The following is a 26,859-nucleotide window of genomic DNA, read 5'->3' on the forward strand; positions in this document are numbered from 1 at the left end:
CACCTAAGGATGGATTCTCTGTCGCCTCTTTGGTGTTCCTGCTTGCTGTATTTTTACTTCTACGTTATGGTTTTGTACATTACTGAAAAACAAATTAAAACCCTCTGGAAGATGGCTTAATCTTTGGGAAGGCTCAGCAGTCAAAAATACATTATATAGAATTATTATATAGAATTATTTGGATTATTCTATCTGCCAGTTTGACTTTTCTCATAGCAGCCCAGAATAAACTAGGGTGTTTAAAAGTACCTTCTAATTTACAACAAGTGCTTTACCTTCATGGCTATTCTCTACACAAGATTGCTTCCAGGTCTGTGAATATGTTCTGGCCACACCCAGGGTTTCACTGGGATGAAACCAGAGAGCCTAGCTTTTTATGAAAAAAACCCTCTTGGTGTTCAGGCTTTATATTGGAAAAAAACACAAAGGCTCCCAGCATCTGGGCTACACTGTAAGGAAGCACATTGCACTCTGATGCCCTGCTCATTCAGATCTGGCAACCAACACTGTACAGTGCACTCCCAAAAGCATCAGCCCCCTAGGCCAAACATAGCCACCCTTAAAATTGAAGATTGCTCTGGACACATTTAACATCTTGATATTCCCAAGTTTCTCATTAAGCATCCAATATTTTATACTCCTCTCCCTCATCATCTATACTGATAATCTGTGGTTCAAGATGCTGGTGTTGCAAATACTAATTCCTAAACAGCAGCTTTTGTGCTTTGCAGCTTGCATTTCAAAATGGTTGCTCTCTGCTTGATGTTAATACTAGTGTAATTAACATTTAAGGCAGTTAATTTTTTGCTAGTGAGTAGAGGCTCAATCTGGCACTTGAAGTCTTGCCCTTGGAGCCCAAGAGAGCTAGAGCATGGGTTTCTGACACGAAACAGTCTCCCATTTCTTCTATGCAATTAAATATAACCATTGAGGTTTAGATAATAATAGAGGACAAAATACCCAAATGCTACTGAAAATATTTAACCACACACAAATGGTAAATATTTAAAAGGCCTTTGAGATTGGCATGTTACGCAAACCAATCAGGCTCTCATGGTTGATTTTGCAACTAAAACATCTTAAGCAGTAAGTAATTGTGTACAGGTCATATATAAAAATGCAGATGGCTACAGGGAAACACACTAAGTTAATGCTAATTAGCATTCACTCAGACCTTACCCTAGCATTCTCCAAGCACTTTGCAACTATTGATTAACCTGTTTTATAAAGGAGGGCTATCTCTAGCTTGTACTTAATTTTACAAACGGTGAAGTAAGACAGAAGGTCAGGGCTGTAACCAGAAATGGAAAGACAGGACCTGGGTCCCAGTCTTTCAATTTCTAGATAGTTCACCTTATCATTAAATAGAGTCATGTATGGACAACAAACATAAACTGTAATTGGGAGTTCTCCAACTAAACAAACCCATTTGAAAAGCTAGATGCATATTTTCAAGGCCGGAAAAGAAAATTATTTTAGGATACTAAACAAGCAACTGCATGAAATGTAGTTTTCTTACTAAGTTCTGAGATCTTGAAGAACTCTAAATTTTGAAGTCTTGAGTAGGTTCATAAGGATTTTCTAAAGGACTGGCTCCATGATGCAAGGGCAAAAAAAGATTCGCCATGGAAAGTTCAGCAAAGTTCTGTAGTTTTTTAGAGATTACATTACTATGATGTAGAAAGAAACTGAGACTGATTTCCCAGAGAGGCTATGACAAACCTCTCTTTTCAGGGTGAATGAAGTATAGAAACAAAAAGAAATCCTAAAGAACAGTAGTGATCAGTAGGCACAGACTTGTACTACTGCCTTCAATCTAGCAGGCAGCTAGTTTAACCCACACAGAATAGCTGTTTCTCTTCCTAAGTTTTCTGACTGGTGGGCTGGCTGATATGACTTGGTTACTTTTGCATCTGCTGTTCTGATAGACTAATGAAGAACAACTTATTAATGCTATTGTTGTTGTTGCTGCTGTTTCCACTGGACATGACATCAATTAGCATGGAAACTTCATTCAGCATTGCATAATAACAAGCAAAAAAAAACAAACAGTTTGGCTGGAAGACTTTCATCAAGACTTTCTCCCATATGGAGTAAGCAAAGATCTTCAAAAGACCTCACAACACTCATCTTCCAGGACCATAAGGGGGTGGGAGATGAGTTAGCAACACTGTGAAACATGTAGTGCAGAAGCTTAGATATAACCTGAAGATGCATAAAAGATGGAAAGCAATCTTTTTTCATGAAGAATAGGTCATGCCAGATAGCTTAGAAAACTTGTGCAAAATGACAGGATTAGCGCACAAAGGGAATGTGGCAGATATGATTTTACAGAAACATTATTTATGGGTTAGTGGGTGGACAAAAGTTTTCTCAACAGATTTTTACAGATCTAATCATACACAGAAAGTTCAAATGGTTTCCTTTGGTTTCTACTTAGTGCTACTTTATAGATAGTGTTTTGCTTTAATTTAATTTATCTAGACTTTAATGAGACTTTTGGTACTTTACTGCCCGGAAAATTATTACTGACACTGGAAATATGGTGCCTGGTTACGAATATTGCAATGAAGATATGAAGTTGCCAGACATATTGTAAACAGAGCATAATTACAGTATTTACAGTTGAACATCAAAATGGGAAGAGATGCCAAGTGGCATTTCTCAGAAGTTAATATTGGGACTGATACCATCTAATATCTTCCCTAATAATTTGGAAAATTAAGTAAATTGTACATTGATTGAATACACAGTAGACACAAGAGGAAGACAAACTACAACACAGCAGGTGGGTAGGTTGAAAAAACCCAGAAAGATCTGGAGATCTAAGAGGGAGAGAGAGAAGGGTGCATTTAAGAGGAAAGCTATTTAATGTAGACAAATGTAGAATAAGCTCAGAGAAAATTAACACCCATCTCAAGTAACCAAATGGGAAAATGCCAATTTTCATTAAAAAAAAAAAAAATCCCAGAGATTTCACAGTTTATTCACACTGAAAATTCACATTGGGGGTATATGCATCAGGTTTGACAACTTGTTTGCTACATTCCAGCCTGATGTGATTTTAAAAGGAAGAATAACAGATTCCCTTGAAAACCTGCCTTTTAAAATAGATTTTTACTTACTTTAAATGTATACCAAATACTCATAAAAGACCCAATTTACAGTTCTGTTGGCAGAAATAATATAGTAGTAATGCAACATAAGTAGGAGATGCAGAAGCAGCATATACGAGGTCCAAGGTGGAGGTCAGGAAGCCAAAGCCCATCTGTCTCCGATACTGTCAAGGAGTTCTAAGTGTTCACTCTATGCAGTACAGCAAAATCCATGACATACTGATTTTTTCACTTCATTTTAGAAGCACAACTATACCTTGAGGAAAGCTATTACTGTATAAAAAAAGGTAAGATTCTGAGGGATATTAAAAAGAAAAAAAAAGCCTAAACAAATACTGAAATGAGCTTGTGGCATTAAACGACTACTGTATACACTAATGAACCTTAAATATTACCTGTAGGATGGAAATTGTCAAAAGAATGTACCTTGCAATAACGTTAACCTGTAATTATATAAACTGACTAAGTATAGAAAACATATTTTATGACACAAAACCCCCCTACATGGACTATGTTAGAGAACTGCTCCTGGCTGAGAGTTTAAAAAGCACACTATCCTTTTCCCATCGTTATTTGGTTAACAATACCCATAGTACAAGTACATTATTTTGTCACAGGAATGATTCATTATAAGAAAATACAAAAACTTTATCAAACTGAGTATTACTTTTCTTCCTAACACAGCAATCCAAATATAGCTGATGCATACAAAATGGCTGATGTGATAGCAATCAACAGTATTTTTTTTATGTAAGCTTAAAAACCTGCTTACCAAGGGGAGCCATATATTCTGAATCCCCTCACCGTCACTTCAGAGTCTTGAAGATAGATGCAGTTTGTTAGGAGAGACTGTACATTTTCATAGCTCTCTGGCTTCAGCTTAGAAACAGAGGGGAAATAGTAAAAGTCCTGCTTGATTAAGTCAGCCATGAATTCCTGGTCAAAGGTCAATTCATGATTTCCTGCTATCACAATCTTGTATTCATAGGGCAGGCTACCTAAAACAGTGAAAACAAACAAATTACTTGTTTTATGGAAAACCTGATAAAAGAAAACAGACAGACTCACAAACTGTTATTGATTCTTGTAATATGCTCACATATTTGAAACAATCGAGCACATCCCTACTACGCGTTACTGTAATTCCTGGTGATTTCAGGTAAATGACATTACTGTCTTTTTCAGGGCACACTATGATTTAGCATGCTTAGCATTAATGTGTTGAAACTACTTTCAACTCATCAACCTTAAAAACCAGTCTGCAGACTTCTGCTCTACTATTTACTTCTAGTTAATTGCCATTTGTGCTGAAAGTATCACTTACTGTGACAGGGATGATAACTCTCTGACAGAAATTAGGGTTCAAAGAAGATCGGCCGTAACACTTCATAAAATAATGTCAGCTCTCTTCTCCCAGAGCTGTGGTCTTTATCAGCTACTACTGAGAAGGTCTTAGACTCAGAACTTGGATCAGCCAAAGGGGTCTGCTGCCCTCTTTGCCCTAACATTAAGATCAAGCCTTCAAGCAAGACAGGGATTGGCTTTACCTGTCAAAATTCCACATCCCACAGAGAAGTCTCGCAGTTTGCCTCTAACCCATGTTTTTTGCTGCTTCATTTTCTCAGTGACTTCCTTAGATCCGTGGACTATAATTTAAAATGACTCATGTTCAAGAATATTTTACAACCCGTATTTAGTGAAAAACCTTACAACAACCTCCTGCTGAAGGCAAGAATATATATGCCCACACATGAGGGTTCTTCCTGAGAGCAGTACTGCAACAGAAACTTTCCACCTGACTCCACATTTAGTTATCAACTGGATTCTGCCCTTGAGAGCAGGCAACACCTGCCTCAAAAGGCTCAATAGAAACCTTCTAAGTATATCTGAGAGGAAACAAAGACAGAAACTGTGCAAAGCTGCATTCATTAGCTTTGCTTCGGCACTGTTAATTTGCATCAGGATGAAGACAGTCAGAACAGCAGACTGGGAGCAGAAAGAAATATTTTACTGAAAATGAGACCCACCTTGCACAGCTGCAGTCTTGTCATTTTTTTATTTTAAAAATGTATTGTTGATAACATAGAAACCTTTAGTGATGACCCCAAGCCTAACCTAGAAGTAGGATATTTAAAGAATGTAAACCACCAGTCAGTATGCAGTGGCAAAAGTTGGCAGGAGTAGGACTTAAGAATAAAATGCAACGGCGTGATCCAGAGTTATGGAAACAGAAGACAGAGAACAGTGCTGGCCCAGAGGAGATGCCACGTGGCTGAACTCATTATTTGCCAAATGAAAAGATATGGGTAACTCTGAAGTATTATTTTCAGACACTTCTAACACCTGTATTAGGAAATTGATTGTACAGGTTCCAGTCTTTCCTGTGGACCCAACACATAAGTGTCCTTAGAATATTTATTAACAGAAACTCTTTTCAGATATTTATAATTACAAGTTAAATGTTGAGATTCAATTATTTACCTGAAAGACTACTTGAGATGTAAATTTTTTCATTTTTGCTTCTGAAATGTTTAGCATTTTGCAGATGTGTACACCATACCTACAAGTTTTCCGGGTGTGTGCACACATACACACACAAGTTGAAAACCTTACTTACATGCTACAACATGTATGGGCATCTACAGGGCTTAAAGAATTCTTGGGAAATAGGAAAATAAAGAAATCCTCTATACCACAATATTGTTAACAATTCCATTTCTATTCTGTTTTGTAAATCTTTTCCAGCTCATCTGATCCATCCATCTAGCAGCCAAGAACCTGTACGAGCTGGTTATAGTTGTTGCTTTCACTAATGTATTTATGTCATGTTGCTGTCTGTGGGTGTTACTTAGGCAAATTAGCAAATTACTCTAAATGTACAGTTACATTTATTATAGTGGCGGCCAGAAGCACTGCTGTAGTTACAGGTCTGTCAGCTTTTCAATTAACAACTGTGTTTTTGATGAGTTTGCAGCTCAGGTTTTTTCCTTTCATTCCATACTAGGTGGCAACTTGCTAAAACTCTCTTTGTCTCCACAAGCCCTCTTTACCCTTTGAATCTTTTTTTTTTTGTGTGTGTATAAGGGGTATTTTTTGCTGCTTGCATATAATTTTAACAATATTTTGTTTAAACTTTGTTCCTTAGAAGGCTTTAGTCTATGCTATACTAGAGATGCTAAACTCTTTAGTTCATGCTAAACTCTTTAGTTCAAGTGTTCTCGAAGTGCAGAGTCAACCTTAGGTATAAATCTTTGAAACCTTGCTCTTGGCTGGGCACCACTGTCATGAACTATATGTATAAGATGCCACTTGAGTGGCTACAGACAAAGCCCCTCAGCTATCAGACCACAATACTGATTACACATTTCCCATCTTCCCTGCTTCCACTGTGATCCATACTTACCGATGCTCACTCTAGTCCACATGCAGAAATCAACACTGAATGCTAAACATCTCTTTGCACTAAAGCATGGTCCTCCTACCACGGGCCTCAGAGGGACTAACCCCACCTTATTGCAGCAGGACCACAGTCCAACATGGTGTGTCAGCACGATACTGAGAAATGCTGAATGTTTCAAGTGCCTTTTATAGCATTAAGATCCACTAAACTTTAGCAATATCTGATCAGTATTTACCTGAAAACTACCTTAAAGCAGCAACTCTTTCCTACTTCTGACCTACAACTTCTTACTTCTCCTTTTTAGATGTTATGATTTAAACTGTTCTGTATTTTCTATTTCATTGTGTCCTTCCAACACAAATACATGTTTTTCCATCCCTAGGCACAGGCTACTGCACAACTTGTAGCCTTGGTTCAGTCCTTGGCTAGGACCAAAACCTCCCTAAGAGCACATAGCTATGTTTCTACATGTGTCCACAGCTTTAGAACAACCACTTTCCCATCTATTATTTTTTGTGCCACCAGCTCTTGATCAGAGATAATTCAAACACTCCCAGGTTGACCAGTTTATTCCCATATCTGCTAGTGGGTGCTAATGATAAGCTGGGTAGAATCACAGAATCACAGAATCATAGAATATTTTTGGTTGGATGGGACCTTTGAGATAATCGAGTCCAACCAACAAAAAAACCCCAAAAAAACCCACACCCAAAAAATCCCAGAACACCAACACCAAAACCAAACCAAAACAAATGCCCACAACCACACCCCACCCCACCCACAAACAGACACAAACCAACAATCTCGGGCACTAGAGCACGCCCTGAAGTGCCATGTCTACACGTTTCTTAAATACCTCCAGGGATGGTGACTCCACCACCTCCCTGGGCAGGCTGTTCCAGGGCCTGACCACTCTCTCAGTAAAGTCATTCTTCCTAATACCTAATCTAAACCTCCCCTGCCCCAACTTTACACCATTTCCTCTGGTCCTGCCATTATTCCCTTGGGAGAAGAGGCCAACACCCACCTCTCTACAACCTCCTTTCAGGTAGTTGTAGAGGGCAATGAGGTCCCCCCCTCAGCCTCCTCTTCTCCAAACTAAACATGCCCAGTTCCCTCAGCCTCTCCTCATATGACTTGTTCTCTAGACCCCTCACCAGCTTGGTGGCTCTCCTCTGGACATGCTCCAGCACTTCAATGTCCTTCCTAGAAAGGACACTAGGCACATTTCTTGTCCCTTGGTAAACAAACTGAGCTGAGAATGTTGAACTCCCACTCGTGCAGGTTTTCATGGCTTCTTATAACAATTGCATTTTGCCAAGAAAGATTTCTACCAAATACAGCAGTGGCTACAACGTACCCATTGCAGTGGGTTCCTTTTGTCTTCCATTTACAAACTCCATGAAAACAAGCCTTTGTAAAGGCACTGGCTAAAATTTTCATTTGCTAAGTTTTCCTTTTTTTTTTTTTTAATTCTTCTTTTCCAAAATAGCCATATGCTAAACATTAAGTTCCCTGACTGCTCATCCGTGTGGGCACCAATGGCATCACTAGAGTGACCTTGAGCGTATCAAGGCTGACTAACAGCCCTGAGATAACAGTGAGGGGGATGCAGCCCTGGTGGTACCTCCTCAGTCCTCCCAGTGAGGGGTCTCACTGCTCAGGTGGGAGTGGATACATCCCATAGTCAACACGACGCTGCATGGCTGGTGCTGCAAGCAGGGCTCCAGCTTCTGTGACCACAGGACCCTTTCTGAAGAATGAAGACTGCTGCACAGGGATGGCATTCCCCTGGCACACTGGGGCAAGAGTGACCTTGCCAACAGGTTCACTAATATAGTGGGAAGAGTTTTAAATTAGGTGTGTTGGCAAAAGGTTGTCATGCTGTGAAGAGAAGTGAAGGCATGGAGGCAGTGAGGAAGCAGCTGGGGGACAACAGGATGACAAAGGCTCTTGCATTACCCATTTAAAAGGAGCCCCACCGGGGCTCTTCTCAGGCACAGCATGGGGTACAACCAGAAGGAAAGAGAATTACATGCACAGTGGAGAGCTATGACATCTCTTGAGATTATGGAGACATGGTGGGATAGCTCACCTGACTGGAGTGCTGCAATGGATGGACACAGGGCTATCACGTGTCTATCATCACAGGTCTATCACCTTTGAAAAGGATAGGAGAAGTTCCCAATAGCTGGAAAAAGGCAAATGTCCCACCTATCCTCAAGAAAGGCAAGAAGTGGAATCTTGGGAACTACAGATCAGCAAGCCTTACATCAGGTCTGGGAAAATTCCGGAACAAATCTCCCACAAAGTAATTTTCCAAGCACAAGAAGGTCAGAAAAGTGATTTGGAACAGCCACCATTGGTTTAACATGGGTAAATCATACCTGACTAATGTAATTACCTTGTATGAGAAGATGACTGGCTCTGTGGATAAGGGAGAGTGCTGGATGTTGTTCGCCTTGATTTTAGCCTTTGACACCATCTCCCACAGCATCCTTATAGCCAAATTGGTGAGGCAATAATGGATGATAAGGTGGGTTGAATATCACTTGGAATACTGGGCTCAAAGGCCTAGTGGTACAAAGCTCACCTGGCAGTCAGTCACTAGAGGTATCCCTCAGCTCGTGATGTTGGGGCCAATATTGCTTCCCATATTTACTAACAGCCTGGATGATCTGATGGAGCGCATCTTCAGCAAATTTGCAGACAACAGCAAATTAGGGGTAGGGATCTGCTGACCCACTAAGGAGGGCATCTGCTGTTCGGAGGAACCTCCAAAGGCTGGAAAAATGGGCTGACAGGAACCTCATAATCTTAATCAAAAACAAATGCAAACTCTTGCACCTAGAAGTCAACAAGTCAACAAGACTTAGCAGTGTGTCTTTGTGGTACAGCAAACCACATTCTGGCCTGTATTAGTAACAGTGAAACCAGCTGAACAAGGGGAGTGATGCTTCTCGTCTATGCAGTGCTTATGAGACCACATCTGGAGTGTGGTGTCCAATTATGGGTTCCTCAGTAAAAGAAAAATACTTACAAACTGAAGCAAGTCCAGCAGAGGGACGCCAAGATGGTTGGGGAATGTGGCATATGAGGGGAGGCTGAGATCTGAGTCTGTTCAGCCCAGAGAAGATGAAGGGAAGACCTTACTACTGTCTGCAACTACCTGATCTCAGGATAAAGAGAAGGCAGGGCTAGGTTCTTCTCAGAAGTGCACACAGATATGACAAGAGGCAACAGACACAAGTGGGAACATGGTATAAGGAAAGAATTTTACCATGAGGATGATCAAAAAGTGTAATATGCACCCAGAGCAGCTGTAACATCTCCATCCTTGGAGATATTCAGAATTCAACTGGACAAGGTTCTGAGCAGCCTGGTCTAAACAGATCTGCTTTGAAGAGGAGCAAAATGACCTCCAGAAGTCCTCTTCACCCTGTGTGATTCTAGGTTTCTGTAAGTTTCCACTGGAAAACAAACAAGAATTTTAAACTGCCTGCAATGCTGAAAGAAATTAAAAACTCATTTTGTGTTGTGATTCTAATGGAACAAGTCTATGGTAGGCAAGCAATTTAACAGGACTAGAGATTATGTTCCATTAACTTTGGTATAAGTTTCTCGTACTATCCATTTAGCAGATGAGTAGGACTAAATACCCAACTGATAACCAATTAACATTTGATGCTAGCATATGGCTTTGCTGGTGGGCAGGTAGCAAACTTAGTATTAATAGAGAATCTCTATGTATAAAAAGATATTAAAGAAAATTTATGGCTGTCACAGGAATTCTGCACACACACCCAGGACAAAATTCATTCCCCAGTAAAATTAAGGCAGCAAGCATGTGAGAAATAGATCTGCCCTTCAGGAGTGCCAAGAAACACATGCAAGAACATATGCTATGGGAATCAAAGATGTATTTTCAAACAAAAAAAACCCAGAAAAGTTATGAATTTGGGGGAAAACTATATTTTTTCCTGATCTTTTATTTTGATTAGCCAAAACAAGTGTTTTGCCCAAAAGACCAGGGATCCCCCTGTTCTTGGCACCTGAGAAGCTTCCTCTAAAATATCCCTATAACCTGGAGACGAGCTAGAACTAGAATTGGTTGGAAAAATTTTACCTAAACAGTTTTCTGCATTAAAATTATTAAAATACCGCTTCGATGGAATGGGATATATTTGGAAATTCATGTAGTGATTCTGACATTACCAAGGAAACAAAATGAAGCAAAATGTCAGTTTAAAATATTTTGGGGTGAATAAAAATTTCATTTCTAAGCAAAATTTCACATTTTTATTCTAAAATAAGTGGGGCTTTTTTCCTCCCACAATGTCTAACTTGCAAGAAATTAAAATTATTTTTCTTCATAACCAACCTCTAGCCACTTCATCCTATTTGGATTTGGAATCAACAGAAATGTTCACAGACCAAAATTCTGTCAGAAACACACTGGCTCCAGTTGCGTCCTGGGCTTCAGGGCTTTCTCATTCAGGCCACATCCAACTTTTGCTTTCTGCCACTTTGGAATGGGGCTCCAAGCCACCATCCACTCTTTCAGCTTCTATCTTAACATGGGATGAGAGATTTTTTCCTTCCTTCTCCTTCCTCTCTGCTACATCGTTGATCTTCATTTTTCCCTCTCCTTTCATTTTTGTAATCTCCCCCTGTATGCAGAAAGTGCTGGAGACACATTATCTTGCACTTAATTTAGCAGTTTTAGCAATGGGTATCTTTTTCTCACAGAAACAAAACATAGAAGTATGATGCTTTATACTTCTGCATGCTCGTCTCTCAACATCCCTCTGAAACTGGCCAACAGATTCAAAAGTCACTATATTCAGCAGAGGAGTAAACGCCTCAAAGATAATTATGTTCCCTTGAGTTTCCTGAAAGCATCTAAGTAGACTAATGCCCAGTCTGAAGGACAGGCTTCAAAGGAATGAGACAGCTTAGGTCTCATCCTATGAGATACCTAAGAACCCACAGAAGGTCTATAAGACAAAACCCAAGAAGTCAAGCAGCAGTGGTTCTGTTTCCAGAACAACTCATCACACAAAGAATTCTGCCCTAGATCTCCTAAATCAATGTAACTTATTATTCTTTGAGATTATTCTACTATCAAAAAGCCTGGGATATCACATTCAGTTTATACATAGCCAGATGGTATTATAGAATCATAGAATGTGTTGGGTTGGAAGGACCTTTCAAGGTCATCTAGTCCAACCTCCCTGCAGTAAGAAGGGACACCTTTAACTAGATCTGATTGCTCAGAGCCTCATCAAGCCTGACCTTGAATATCTCCAGGGTAAGATTATCAACTTAGTAACTTCTTAACTAGACACACGTAGTTTTTGTCAGCTGTGCCAAGCCTGCCTCAGAAAGTACTATCAGATTCTTACACTAAGCAAACAAACGCTAAGAAACTTTGTTTTCTTAGTGTAAGAATCTGATAGTAGTTCTGGTAACATAATGTTTTTAAGAGTATATATATTGTTTAGCTAGTAACAGCTTTGTTTATTCCTTTCATTACTGTAGATTACTAATTAAGAAAATCAACTGAACATCTAATTTTTTGCATGTTTATGCACCAATTACAAAATTATTACAGCAATTCTTAACTTCTAAACTACAGTAGGTCCTTTTTATGGTGAACATAATTTTTACAAAATAACTTGAAATGCTGGGGAACCATTACTTGAACTACAAACTGCATAATGCAAAGCACTGAACAATGTGCCTTTGTTTGCTATTTCTCTGCATCTGAGTTTGTTCAAAGTAGAATTCTGTGTGCTTAAATGTTCATCCTGTTCTATCAGCAAGTCGTCTTCTCTGTAAATTAGATCAACACTGCAAATAATTCAAAGGCAAATGCATGATGTTTATACTCCAGGCTCCTCTTGTACTAAGAGGTTAGGCATCTGTATCAATCAGTGACCTTCTTTGCAGCTTACAATTGTTATCAACTTGCAACCTCACCAAGATAAATGCAAACTTGTACCAGCAGATGTGCTGTGCTTCCTTCCTGGTATTGTACTGAGCAGAATTTTTAGTATTCATTAAAAGCAGTGGCAATCATATAAGTGCCCACTTAATGCTTTTTCCCTCTCATTTCAACCTTTAAGAATACAGCAGTGAGTGATATAGTAAAAAGACTGCATAACTGTCTCAGATTGCTTTTTTAGCATCTCTTTGACAGTTCTGTGTTTAAACACTGGGGCTGATGTCTGGGAAATTCACATTAACATACTTTTTGTATGGTGTGTAATCTGGAATAACATTGTAAATGAACACTCCCTCCTAAGTCATCTGTAACCCGCTAGCTCTAGACATTCTTGCGTTATAAAAGCCAGTAATTGTATCAAACACTAAAACAGCAAACATATACAATACTGCTCATATTTGCAAAACAGGATTTCTTAAAATAAATAAAGGCAAATCAAAATAAAAAATAACTGGTAATAGTCCAACTTAGGCTCTTTGATATACTGTGTTTTATACGCATCCACACACATGTATAATAATTGGCCCAAATTACTTCTAAAGGAAAAGTGTTTTCCTTTTACCCTGGTTTATTTAATTACCCTGTAATTATGCAGAACCAACCCAATGCATGCTGCAAACTAGGCCATTAGAGTAGCTGTAGTGAGTCAAACCAGAAGATTATGTAGCTCTTCTGTCCACTCGTGATGAGTAACAGACGCCTAGAAAATTGTACAACTGGACTGTTTGCCTAGATTTAGCTTTCCTTTGATATGTCCCCTTAGATTATGGCAATTAAAGGTTTGAAAATCCCCAACTACCTAAGCCACAGGGTCCATTTTCATATTTTTTCTTTTTTACTTCCTGGAATAGTTATAGAATAATATAACTTTCTGAGGACATAAATTTCTACAACAGCTTTTCTGCCCTTTAGAATATTCTGGTTTTGGTTTACAACAGGTATCTGGGGACAATGAAAGCAAAGGACATAGAGAACTGTATTAAAAAGTAACAATTAAAAAATACTTTAGACTTCCTACATGGATCTCTCTGCACACTGACACAGATTCCTATCCAGATCTTCAGATCCCACAAAGGTGCTTTTAGTACCTCCCAGCTGTCACCTTCTGGAAGGGAAGGCTACAAAGAGCTGCATGTCATGTCACCGTACGAGGTGCACTGCACTAATAACGTCTAATGTTTGTGTATAGTGCTTTGCAATAGGTGTTCAAAGTGCTGTACTGAGAATAATTAATCCTTCAACACAGTCATGTGCTAGGTGGATCAAGTATCATTTTCACAATTTTACAAGGGGGAACAATAAAGAGGCTGTCAAATCTGAAGAGGACCAACTAGAATTTGGTTGCCTGTCTTCCTCAGGCTTTTTAAAGTATCTCCACCAGAGGCAATGACAGTTCACAGAATCATATTCCAGATCTTTCAGTTCCCTGGTTGCTCTTTGCACTTCTGGACTGCACCACCTTCCTAAAGCTATGCTCGTCTGTTAGTCTGGAATAAGTCTGGGTATTTTTGCTTATTTTGGGGGTCAGGGATCTCAATATTTATGAAAATCACAGGATGTTTTTAGGTGAGTCATCCCAGAGACTCAGAATCTTTATGTTTGGCTACTTTCCACTCCATCAGTGGAAAAAAGCAACCTCGGTATTTGTACAAAGTGCAAGAAATCCCCCAAGAGCATACATGTGTTTGGAAGGAGGGAATGAAGGAAAAATCCTTTAGCACCTATCACTCCTATAGCTTCCACAACTTCTCACCTCTAGCATGGGAGGCATATCTGGAAAACAGATGTTCTGGGTCATCTTCCCAGTACAGGGATGCAGCTTAAAAATTCCTTGAGGCTCTCAGCAGCCAGTTAACATTCAGAAATCTTCAGGACACACTAACTCCCCAGAACTGGAGAAATACCAGAAGAGTGTGTTGCAGTGCACTGTTCTGTGCTGTATGGTCTGAGCCTTAGATGTACAAATGGATCTGAGCCATCACACATTTAAGAAATGCAATAAAAACCAACATTTTTTTTAGTATGCCCAGTCTTTTAAAAATGACATCTGTTCTAAATCCCTACACAGCTCAATGTTTTTCACTGCATTTCCAAAGCCATTCTTTTGTAAATAGATAATTAGTGCTTAAATACTTCTTTCAAGGGGTTTCTACATTAACATAAAAATAGTGTAATTACCGATGGTCAAAATGGCATGACTACAGTTTATAAATTCTAATTTCTTTTGCTGCTCTGAGGCTGATTTTCTTTCTTCAACACAATTTTAATCTGATTTAAATGTGAGTATTGTTGAACCTAAAAAATATAGAATACCTGTTAAGAGAGGAAGAAAAGTAACTAACTTCGTTTTGCAAGATTGAACAGTAAAGCAAAAGCCAAGCTAAGCCTAGTGTTTCAGTCTTTTCTGAAGATCTTTTATTTTTCAGTAAAAACTTAAAAGTAGGGATGACGTTTATTGACCAAAATTAGCTGGTTTTGTTCTACAATCTAATACTAGAAACAGGTGATTTTAGTAGTGTTAGTTACAATAGCTGGGAAGGCATCTTCACTCTAAAATATTTTTTATCTGAAATAAAAATTTTATCTTCTGAGCTGAATCTGCCCAGGTCAATTCCTGAAGTGCATGGCAAATTATTTAATCCATTTTTTTTGTGTGTACACAATATGGAAGTAAGATTAACGTTTTCAGGAAAGTGCTCTGAAGAGCTAATTATTGTTTTTCACTACAATGCAAAGCCACCTCCTATTTTTTTTTTTTAATTTCAACTTTAGCTTGAACTTGAATTTCAAATAGGAAGACTGTCTTTGACATTGGAAAATCTCAAGCAAACACATGTAACAACGGATATTATAAAATGTGTTACTTTAGGTAATCTTTCCAATCCACGCACAGAAGAGAAGCCAGAATATGGAAGCGTGTTGCAACTTCTATCACAGACCGGCTATTTAGTTAAATTTCCAGGAAAGGAACCCAGAAGCTCAAAGTAACAGTGGATCCTGGAGCATACACAATTTGGAAACGATGTTACAGACTTGAGCAAAGGCAATTACAAGGGCAACTGAGCCAAGCAGGCAATTTCCAGTGCCAACAATATGGGTGATAAAAAATAGAGATGGTTTTGGAGTCATTTGATGAATGCATTAAAGCAGGACATGTGTCTTTGCATTTGTCCTACAACACATTTGATTTATATGCAGGTAGGGAATAAATAACAAAAACAAAAATAATGAAATAGCTGAGGACAAGGATAACTACAGTGCATAGTGCTTGATATATCTTATGATATAATCTACCTTATCTAGCCTTGATTACATAATAGAATGGTTTGGGTTGGAAGGGACCTTTAAAGATCATGTAGTTCCCCTGCCATGGGCAGCAACATTTTTCACCAGATCAGATAGCTCAAAGCCCTACCCAACCTGATTTTGAACATTTTCAATGATGGAGCATCCACAACCTCTCTGGGCAACCTGTTCCAGTGTCTCACCACCCTCATTGTAAAAAACTATTTCCTTATATCTAATTGAAATCTACCTTCTTTCAGTTAAAAACTGCTGCCCCTTGTCCTGTCATTACAGGCCCTGGTCAAAAGTCTTTCTTCATCTTTCTTATAAGCCCTCTTTATATACTAAAAGGCCGCAATAAGGTCTCCCCAGAGCCTCCTCCTCTCCAGGCGGAACAACCCCAACTCTCTCAGCATTTCTTCATAGGAGAGGTGCTCCAGCCCTCTGATCATTTTCGTGGCCCTCCTCTGGGCCCGCTCCAACAGGCCCATGTATTTAGAAACAATTTCCCCGAATTATTTCCAGATGTTTAAAGTGATCTCTTAAAATCTCCTGGACATACTGGAAAATTAGCATATGTTCAAAGCTGTCATACCATGCATCCTTGTAATGTCATTAGAAAGCTTCACTGGCCTCATGGCCTTCCATTTGTCCTTACTGTAATACATATTTTGTACTTCATTTTTTCTGATTCTCCAAAATTTTCAAATTTGGAAGAAAATTACAGTCAGAGAAGAAACTAGGTAAAAAACCCAAGAAGACAAAATATAAAAACAGGAGAAGGGTCAATTCGGGACAAGAAGGGAGGGAAGTGACCAGGTTGGCACCACTGGCAAGCTTTGTAAACTGACTATTCATCCCTTTTTCCCTTCTTTTTCAAAGCTACCCTGACTAAGGGTAGCAAAGTAGAAATCTGACTTGCAAAAGTACATCGTGATACTGCATGACTGGGCAATAAGAGGACAGATGAAACTGAATATAAATTTATGCAGAATAATTCAAGTGCTGGAAAAAATATACCAACTATAGATACACACTGATGAGTTCTGAACTAGGTATTACCATTCAGGAAAGAGTTCATAGAGTTATAATCGGCAATTTTATGAAAACGCCATCTCATTTTTCAGTCAGAGTCAAAAACAGAATAATCCACAGCACTAGAAAGGAAAAGAGAACAAACTAGGAGATCTCACCATGCCAGGGGATAAATCTGTGGTGTGCTCAGATCATGTGCAGTTCTGGTCTCACCATTTTTAAAATGATATAGAACAAAGAGGTACAAAGAGTGACACAGATGATCAAAGGCGTTTAAGGACTTCTAAACAGTCTTCAGCCTGAAAAATATCCTAAGGGCAGATACGGGAAGAGCCTATAAATTCTTAAGCAGAATTAAGAATGAAATTGTTCACTTGCCTCTGCCAGTATTAGGAAATAACAAATGAAACTAGTAGATGACAGGTTCAAAATAAGCAAATTTCTTCACACAATCCCTATCACATTGTGGAGCTGTGATGCAAGATTGTGTTGGTGCTCAAAATTTGCATAGACCCAAAAGGCAATAAAAAAAACCTCAGAGAAGAAAAATGTATATATTAAATTCAAAGTAATGCTGCGGCTCAAGAAGTCCGTGGACTGCCTACCAGAGAAAGCTGAGAAAATATGCACATCCAGTTATCACCAGCATTTAATCTCCTCCATAGAGTTAGGCATCAACATAGCCCTAGTAAAACCTCAAATTCCTCCCTGGGAAGCAGGGAGAGGGCTTTGAGAAAAAGAAAAGTGAAAGTAAACAACTCATTACCAAAAAAACTAAGTGAAATGAAATTAAGTGGAGAGCTTTAGGGGCCAGAGGTATAAGAAGTATAAGAAGTATAAAACTAGGTGACTAAAGGGACAGACAAAGCAGAGCACCTTGGACTGCTAGCCACACTCAAAGACAATACTGGGCTAGAGAGATGTATTATCTGAGCTGGTACAGGCCTTCCTTTGTACCCACATACAGCTAGCCCAAAAAAGAGAGAACATATTTTAGGGTATGACTCAGCAAGCCAACATGCCTCTATTAGCACCACACTTGAGCATGTGCTCAATATAACCATAAGGTCCATGGAAGTTAATGATGTTAATGTAAAATATACTTTGCATCAGACAGGCACAGAAATTTTATGTAGAACAGAAGATAAAAACTAAAGTTGCTGAAGTGCCCCTTGAAAAGACAAAACAGGCTGATAGACCACAGTGGTGCAGACTAAAGAGGGTATGACAGAAAAGAAAGCTAAAAGGTAGGAATCAATGCTACACATAAATATAGGGTGCAAAAGCAGGAGTAGGACATGGATCCAGTGCCTAAGAGGAAGCTAAGATCAAGGGAAGGTGTAACAAACAAACATTCTAGTGTTTATTCCAAGACATAAATGAAGTTATAGCCTAATAACGGCAGAAGGCACAGATTTGACACAGAGCAAAATAACTAAGTGGGAAGATGAGCCCTGTGCTACGGGATGAAGGAATGGGCAGGGAAATTTGGTGGCAGCAGGTAAGAATGACAGTGGATGTAAAAGTCTGTGCCAGAGCCTGTCAATTACTTTCTAAAGAAACTTGTAAAAAGTTAAGACAAGGAAGGAGGAGAAGGTTGGGTCGGCTGTGGGAGTTGCAAAATCATGGCAGGTATTGGAAGCAGCTAGACAGAAAAATCAGAACTGCTGGAGACAAGTGCCTTTCACAACAAAACGGACAATCATCAAAAACTTTTGAAATTTCTTCTTCTCAAGGAGAACACTTACAACTATTCAACCATTTACTATAGATTTTGCAAACACTCATGGTATTCAAGAGCTGGTAAATCACTCATTTAAAACAAAACAAAACAAAAAAACCTTTCAAAGAAAGCTAAGGTTTCCATTTTGAAATTTCACTGACTGTAATTTAAAAAAAAAGCTTACAATTTTGAACTGGAAAAAAACTTTAAATGCTAGTGGAATGAAACCTATATAGTGACCCCAAATTATTTTTATTTTTCTGTTGGATTTTCCAGAAAAAAATCATTTAAATTTTGCATTTTTTAACGTTGCCAAATAACTAAAAAAAAAAAATCTTTAACTTGCTGAATTTGCATATCTCAAAGATCCTTTTGCAAAAATATAACTCAAATCACAAAGATCACCTTTTCCCAAACCGCACACTACCATGAAATTGGACGCATGCCTGAAAAGTCGGAAAATTAAGCCTCCTTTTGGAATAAAAATGATGAAAAGACCATCACAGAAATGCCCTGGGAAATCTCCCTACCATACTGAGAGGATTTCAGCTTAAGGACTTCTTCAGAACACTGTACAGCTGTGGCCAGCAGGGAGGCAGATGGAGAACTAGGGAGACAAAAACTGCGCAGGCAAGTAATGTCTGCAGCCCCCATCCTTGCTTGCTAGCAATATCCCAAAGCACTTTTCTTCCTTCAATAGCAGATAAATAAAATGGGTATTATTTAGAAGCGATAACCATATGGTTTGTATAATCTTTATATGCTATTTTCACTACATAATTATAATACGTGGTAAAGACCTACAAAATAGGATTAAAATTTGCTTTCTGTTTTACAACCAACCTGTTCCATTCGGGTACAGAGACAGAGGTGAGGGCACTGTAACAGAGTATGTGACTTCCACGTGCTGTGCCTACCTTAATACTCACAGAACAATGCAATTGTTCCACGTGGAACACATTATTGGGTTCTCAAGCTCAAATAAATATTTAACAGCCTTGCTAATAATTATTTGCTAGTAAATATTTGTTTAAGTCGTGAAGTCCTGGCTTTTTTTTATATTCCATTTCAACCTACATGCATCTGTCTGCTTTGTGCCTTCCCAGTGTGGAATGCTGTAATATGTAGCAAAAAAGACATGAAAAGATGCAAAAATATCAACCACAGGAAAGAAAATCAACCTAAAAACTGAAATCCGTTACCCTTAAACTGTGTCCTTTCTCCCTTCAACTCCTTCTTTTCCTCTCACCTTTTTTTCTTTTGTTGGCTAATGAAGTATCAGAATCCAGAATCCGTTTTTATTCAAAATTAAGGTATCCACACTGCTGCAGGAACAATACCGATCAGGGGTTTTGTCTGGATACAGCGTATGCTTTCCAATTTTCACTGTCTTTTTTTTTTAGCATATACAAAACATTGCCGAAGCACATGTAAATCACCACTCTCTTGCCCAGTGGAACAGAATTTCAGTTACCAATGCCAACAGTTGCCTACAGAAGGCATCTACATCTGGTCTGCTACATCCAAGACAGCAACCACGGGCACACGTTTCGCTTTGTTTGGAATTCATCACTGTGGTGCAGCTGAGCCTCAGATAAAAAAACTATGAGCCTCCGGGGTTAAACAGACAAATGTTTTCAGTCACAACAACTTTTTTTTTGCAGGGAAGCAAAGCCATAACAATGTATGTAAGAGGTTTTATGTAAATCATTAAAGGCCTACTGACTTAAATTGTTGCTAACACCAAGAAGTTGCTTAATGTACACTTGAGAGTGTGAAGGCAGAACAGATGAATAGTCTCACAAATCTTACTTGCTCAGTTGGAAAAATGCAAAAATATTTGTAAAAAAAAAGAAAAAAAAATCTGATTCCTGCTCATTGCCATTCAAATTTAAAAGCCAAATTAATATTCATCATTTCTGAGTGCATGATGGTTTTTACTGGGAGGCAGAAGGGGCAGATACAATCAGTAAACAAATTTACTTTCAAATCCACACAGAATTCAATACCTACCTAGCCACTCGTTGAATTTTTTTACTTCACTAGGAAGTCCCAGCTCAGTAAAATCACCAGCATGTATTAACACATCTCCATATGGCATTTGGATAGGATCAGTTCTTGAGTGAGTATCAGAAATACAGACAAATCGTGTATATCCTGGAGGTTTGGGAGCATCATGGGGCACTGGATCAACCCTGTAGGAAATGCATCATAACAAGGTTATAAAGTACTTATGTACTTCTTAGTGTCTGTTTTGCAATTCTAATACTATTTTTTACCTTTACAAAAGACTACACAGACTTCTAGATCTGTCTGATGGAAGGGATTTATTAAAACAAAACTAACACTAATGGGAGGTGTAAAAATTCTTGATGTTCACATCGCAACATTTTCAGTATTTGTTGGGTAGATGGATTAATTTAAAGAGATTAAGGAAAAGAGATTGAACTATGGCAGTAACTCTGAAACAAATACTTACAAATAAATCAAAGGCATTGCCATTTTCAAAGGAACAGTACTATCCCGTTTCATTGTTTAAATATTATTACACGGTACACAGGGAAAAGATTTATTTTAGATACATAAATACATTTAAATGCATTTTTTCTAATTATAACTTTTTTTCTGCAAGTTATATAATTCCAGCAAATTTAATTAACACATTTTGGAGATATGTTTCAGCGTGTTAATGCAAAGCAAGATAAGAACTCTCCTGACAACAGCTGTAAATGTACATTCAAGCCTGACTATTGTCAGGACAAATGTGGCAACTTTCTGGGCTTAATTATACTAAATGAAATCAGATGCTGTGAGGGGTGAGGCTGCATTGTTCAGAGCCCAATCTCAGTATTCAAAACTGAGGAAACGAAAAGATTTGACCCAGTTTGATGAGACTTAACTTAAAATTTAGAAGAGGAAAGCAGAGAACACCACTCTGCTATATGAGGAATACTTATTTTCAACTCAATCTTTTTACCCTCAATCCATATTTTGTTCGGATATATAGATGCAAATGTACCTATATTCAGCTATACCCTATCTGCTATTCCAGTTAGGGAATTCTGCTGGAATAAAATCAAAGAGCCAGAGATGCAAGAGTTATATTTATGTCACTAGAAACCAGAGATATATACAGAATTGTTACAAATTATTTTACTTTTACAACATTTATTTTGAAAGGACAAATAAAATTAGTTTTGTTCACTGTTGCAATATGTAATACATATTCCTAAGCCTTGCTGGCTGTGCTTCAATTCAGCAGCTTACTTTTATATAAGCTCAGAAAAAAAGTTAGATGTCTTTGCTATTAATAATACTACCCCTGTTTACCAGGGTCTTGAAAGATACACGATAATAATCTTTAATCACACAATCTTTTCCCTAAGAAGAATTCTATGAAATTTATAGGCAGGTAAACTGAGGTGTTTTTAAGAACTTCACAAGATTACTGAGAGAGTGAAGAATAAATCTAAAAAATTCAAATCTTGTTAAATCTAGAAAAAGTTCTCAGCATTTTCTAAAACATACGATGTAACTACAAAACTAGAGTATGAACAAATTATTTTGTACCCATCTTTCCTATACTTTTTTAGGATGAAGAAATGTTGGGGGTTTTACGGCAGTACTGGAGAAACAGCCTTTCAGTACAAGTACCTTGTAGTCATCTTTCTGAAGTTCCAATTTTTGAGCAGAAAGTAACCAAACAAGAGGTAAGGAGTAAAATCAGCTGTGATCAAATCATATGTAATGAATACCCAGCAGTATGTACATGCTAGTGGGATATGTAAGCACGCACGTACTGGAAATTGTAAAACTTGGCTGACAAAGAGCGGAACATTTGGACCCTGAGCGAGAGCAGCTGCAAACACTGCGTGTAGGGCTGAGGGAGCACGCGTGTTGCGGGAGGACCATAGACACATGTAGAAGGGCAGATGACAAAATTAAGAGATAGATGCAGAGGGAGTTAGGCATGGGAGGTCACAACTTCAAACAGTGCAGCTGCATGACTGCCATCGCGTGTTAAAAATGCTTGTTTCGGAGGGAAGAGAGCTGCCACAGAGTGAGTTCCGTGGGTGGTGAGTGGAGGTAACAGGGGTGCAAAGGAATATGGATGGTGAATGGTGGGTTTTAGACTAGTGAGTGAGGCTTGTCATAAGATGCAAGCTATGTGAAGTGTAATGTGTTCAGCTCATGGAGTTCCTCCTCAAAATTAACTGGGATGGCTGAATAAAAATGATGGGGAGCTGACGCTGGCTATTGTTGCAGCCGTTCAAGCTAAAAAGTTTAAACATCAGTTCAGTAAACAAATTTCTGATTATTGTTCTCCCTGCCCAGCACTTCCCAAAGTGAGTTACAGGTCATATTAGTAAGCCAGCTTTAAATTACACATACTACCCTGGCACAACATAAGGATACGGACTGGTCTAAAATACCACTTTTTGACTTTTTGTGATAGGGTAGCCTTTAAAGCAGGTGCTTCTTCTCCTTCAGAAATCTTTTAAATCTCAGCACAGCAGTAAGTTGGGTGTTGGGGAGTAGCATGCATTTCACATGTTGCTCCTCTGAAGCTGAATGGAAAAAACAACAGACTTACCATGGCAACCCATGCAGCACATAATATACGTGCTTTTTCTTAGTTTGGATGGGGACAGGGAAGATGTGGACAGCATTTTCCTGGTTGCTGAGGTATGTGTAACTTTTAAATCCTGTGCAATGGGCCAGAGAATTTTCATGGGAAAAAGGTATCAATACACACAAAAAAAAAAAAAAAAAAATGAGATGCAGATTTTCAGATTGACGTGATAAGCACACACTGGGGCCGGATATAGGTAAAAACATATGTCAAGTTTCACAAACGCATCTAAGTTGTATTACTGGAAATAATTTCTGAAGGCTCGATCCCCATATTCTTGTGTAACACGTTCCCACAGCAGCTGTCACACCAACACCCAATGCACTGCTTGCAGCGTGAGCAGAGGAGTAAAGATCTGCTGATTATTTTTGTGCAAATGAATTTGGTTTCTTTGAAAGCAGTATGAAAACTTGCAGAGAAACTGAAAGGCAAAGTTAAAAAATTTCAGAGCAAAAACACTTATAGAGGTTCGCTTACACACTAGATTTCAGTGGTTTCACAAAGGAGCAAGACAGGAACTTCCCAGAAACAACTGATGGACTTGAAAACACTATTAGAAATTACCACCCTTCTTGTCAGTGGCAACCCAATCATCTCATAAGCATAGGAATGCCAGGCTAAGATGGGGCTAGGAAGGGCTGTCAGCATGTTATGGGTGCTAAAAAGCGAAATAAGAAATATAAAACTGCATGGAATACCAGGGAAGAGCTGCCAGATTGAATTCAGAAGAAAAAGAGCACAAATAAAACCCCTGTGGTTAAAGTAGTTTATTACGAGTTCAATGTTAACAGGTCTATGTGAAATGTGTTTATGATGCCTGCGACAACCCTAATGTAGTATTCTGAACTACACACAAAGACAAGGCAAAGCCCTCACCTCCCTGAAGTTAATGACAAAACTTGCATGGACTAAAGCAGGGCTAAGATTTCACCCATAACAGTGATGTGAATAAAAGGTGCTTTTGTTACACTTTTTACGTCTACTTTTTCCTTCTTTGTTATTATTCTATTCAGTGGTAGAGGGCAAAAGCAATCCTGCTAGTATTCAGAAACATTGTTTACAATTTCTGTACCAAGAGAAAGAATAGGTCAGATTGTGGTAAATGTTTCAATTGATTTAGCCTGTTTTTCTATTTGCACAAGCTTCTTCAGCAGTATTAATCATTGATAAGAGATTGCTAAACTCTTCTGAGGAACCATTTTCTAAGGATAGCTTATTTTCAACTACTTGCTTAGATGCTGAACTTCTATCAGCCGGTTGACTGTCTAAGCCCTCCAGTAATATGATTTGTTACTGGTTAGAAGTTTAAACAGCATATTGTTGAGTACCAAGTGGATACTAATAAATAACTTATTTTCAGCCCACTAAAAACATTCAGCTTTTAAGACCAGTGAACAAATTCATGAGTGCCCAGGAACTGTCTGAATATTCACAAAGAATGGCTAAGCCACGATAAATAAAGCAACCTGCATTTGGCATTTTCATTTGTAAAAGTATTTCTGAACCCACATTTGTTTGTTTGTACTTTTGTTACCATTTGCCAGCTCTATAAACAAAAGATGTTTTCCAGGGCTAACACTCAACTCATTTTACTGTTTGCATTTCAATAGTACCTAAAAACACCCAACACAGACCATAAGCTAATACACTGCCCCCAAAACCTGAGTGTTTGATCACCACCCTGGTATATCTGTTAGTTTTCAGACTTTTTTAGTCTAGTATCTAATTCATGCCAAAGAATGTATGAAAGCATTCACTGAATAGACACATAGCATTCAACCAGTCATAACTGCCGAGTGTTTTAACTGAAGAAATAATGGCCTATGTTTGTAAATTACCAAATCATATTAAATACCAAAAATGTGAATGAGTTGATTATTTATTCGGTCTTCCTAAAAGGAAAAAAAGTTTCCTTTAAAAAAACGAAAACCAGCCTTCTGATCTAAAGATAAGGCTGCTTCTCTCTTTAAAAAACACAATAAAATGGTGCAGACATTTTTATTCCCTATAAAAATATTTTACAGTAGAATTTTATACTTAATTTATTTGTAATAGCTTTACTGTTTAGCTCTTTCTTCTGGCTTTAAACTTTATGGCAGTTTTCATTTTGTAATTATAATTCTCCACTTTACATTACAAGTAAATCATTCAGAGCAGTTAATTTTACTGATGTTGTCATTATATAAGAAGTCAGAAACAAACACATTATTTTAATTACTCTTTAAGCACTTGGCATCCTCGGCACATCAGTATGGAAGTAAGTTGTCGGATGGGTGCCCACACTATTTTATTTATTGAAGTGATTTTTCCCTTGTATGTAGCCGTAATATAACTAACCAAACAATATGTGTTGTACAGATATAGGCTTGGTATTTTCAACAGCTATTTACATCAATAAGCAAGTGCAAAATGCAAACAAACATTATTTAGATTGCAGAAAGTATCATCCTTGTAGCATCTCTTATTTTATTACCACTGTTTGTTGTTTGTTTCTCTTTTTAATATGTAAGTATTATGTATTAAAGTTATGCTAGTGATCTTTCTCCCATTCTTTAACAAAGTACTTACACTCTCCAAATGGACTGATTTTGTATCATTATAGTAATTATTATTAGAAAGGCAGCAAAACAGTGCTCTTTGAATCCTTTTTGACTGGTCCATCAAATACGACATCGACAAGGCAATAACAATTCAGAAGGCTGTGCTAGAGCAATAACAAAACTATAATACTTACATTTGCACATGTGGGGGCTGAAAACGTCCCTGGTTAATGTTGTAGAACGTGAAAGCCTGTGTGGGGTTGGAGCTGTACTCATCCACTTCAATTATGAGTCTACTGTGCTGATGCCTTCTAGCTGCCATAATGTGCGACTGGGAGAAAGCCATGCTTGCACTGGGTAGTTCGGCTTTTTCAGGCAATCATATCTGCTATCTTCCTACATCGACGGAAGAAGACCATGACATCTCCTTACCTCATCAGCACACTCCCCTCCGAAAAACCTAAAAGCAGATCGAAGAGACAGAGCATAACTGTTTGACAGTTAACCTGTTTGGAATTCACTTTATTTAATATCAGATGAACACGAAAGGGGGATATGGAGGGAAGAAGACACACAGCTCAAAGAACTCACCACAAATCTTTCCAACTCAGCAATTTGATGAACGTACTTTCATTGGGGGTGGGAAGCAGGGAGTGGAAGTAAACTAACTAAAGAACACAGGGGCAACTTGCTAAAATATTTCAGACATTTAATACAAATCTAACAGACAAGGCAGTCATTCTTCAGAATGGCATGTCAAATAATAATGTTTCTTCAACACAGTCATTTACTTTCTTTTTTTATTGCATTGCTGAATGTTTGTTCCCCACCCTCATTCAAAACCCTCCCCCACCAAACCTGAAATTTAATATATACAGGTGTGCACAATTAAAATGCGAGTTAATTAAACAAGAACCAGTTTAACCAATTCTTCAGAAAGTCTGTGCCATTTATTACGGGGAAGCATTGCAAGTGGTTGTTCTTTACATCCTAAGATACAGAGCAAACGGCCTTCTCCGCACTTGCTCCTGGTTTTATAGTATCCACTGAAGGAACTCCTGACACAAACACCCTCTTCAAACACGCTCTCTTCTCAGTCAGCACTCGTCCAACAGTCTGG

General features: G+C 38.4%; 1 protein-coding gene across 3 annotated transcripts in view; it reads right to left on the bottom strand.

Moving 5' to 3' along the window:
- Nucleotides 1-26,859, bottom strand: part of MPPED1 (metallophosphoesterase domain containing 1) — a 66,369-nt gene that overhangs the window by 25,553 nt on the left and 13,957 nt on the right. For 2 of the 3 annotated variants that reach the window (XM_074147495.1, XM_074147502.1), the window contains exons 2-4: nt 25,934-26,199; nt 20,576-20,761; nt 3,889-4,110 (exon numbers count right to left, since the gene is read on the bottom strand). In XM_074147495.1, the coding sequence (XP_074003596.1) occupies nt 3,889-4,110; nt 20,576-20,761; nt 25,934-26,085 (560 nt within the window). In that variant the 5' untranslated portion in view covers nt 26,086-26,199. Of the gene's footprint in view, nt 1-3,888; nt 4,115-20,575; nt 20,762-25,933; nt 26,200-26,859 lie in introns of those variants that run through there. The other variant, XM_074147511.1, reaches the window with a different exon arrangement.

The sequence above is a fragment of the Numenius arquata genome, chromosome 1 (assembly GCF_964106895.1).
Source record: "Numenius arquata chromosome 1, bNumArq3.hap1.1, whole genome shotgun sequence".
Classification (NCBI taxonomy): Eukaryota; Metazoa; Chordata; class Aves; order Charadriiformes; family Scolopacidae; genus Numenius; species Numenius arquata.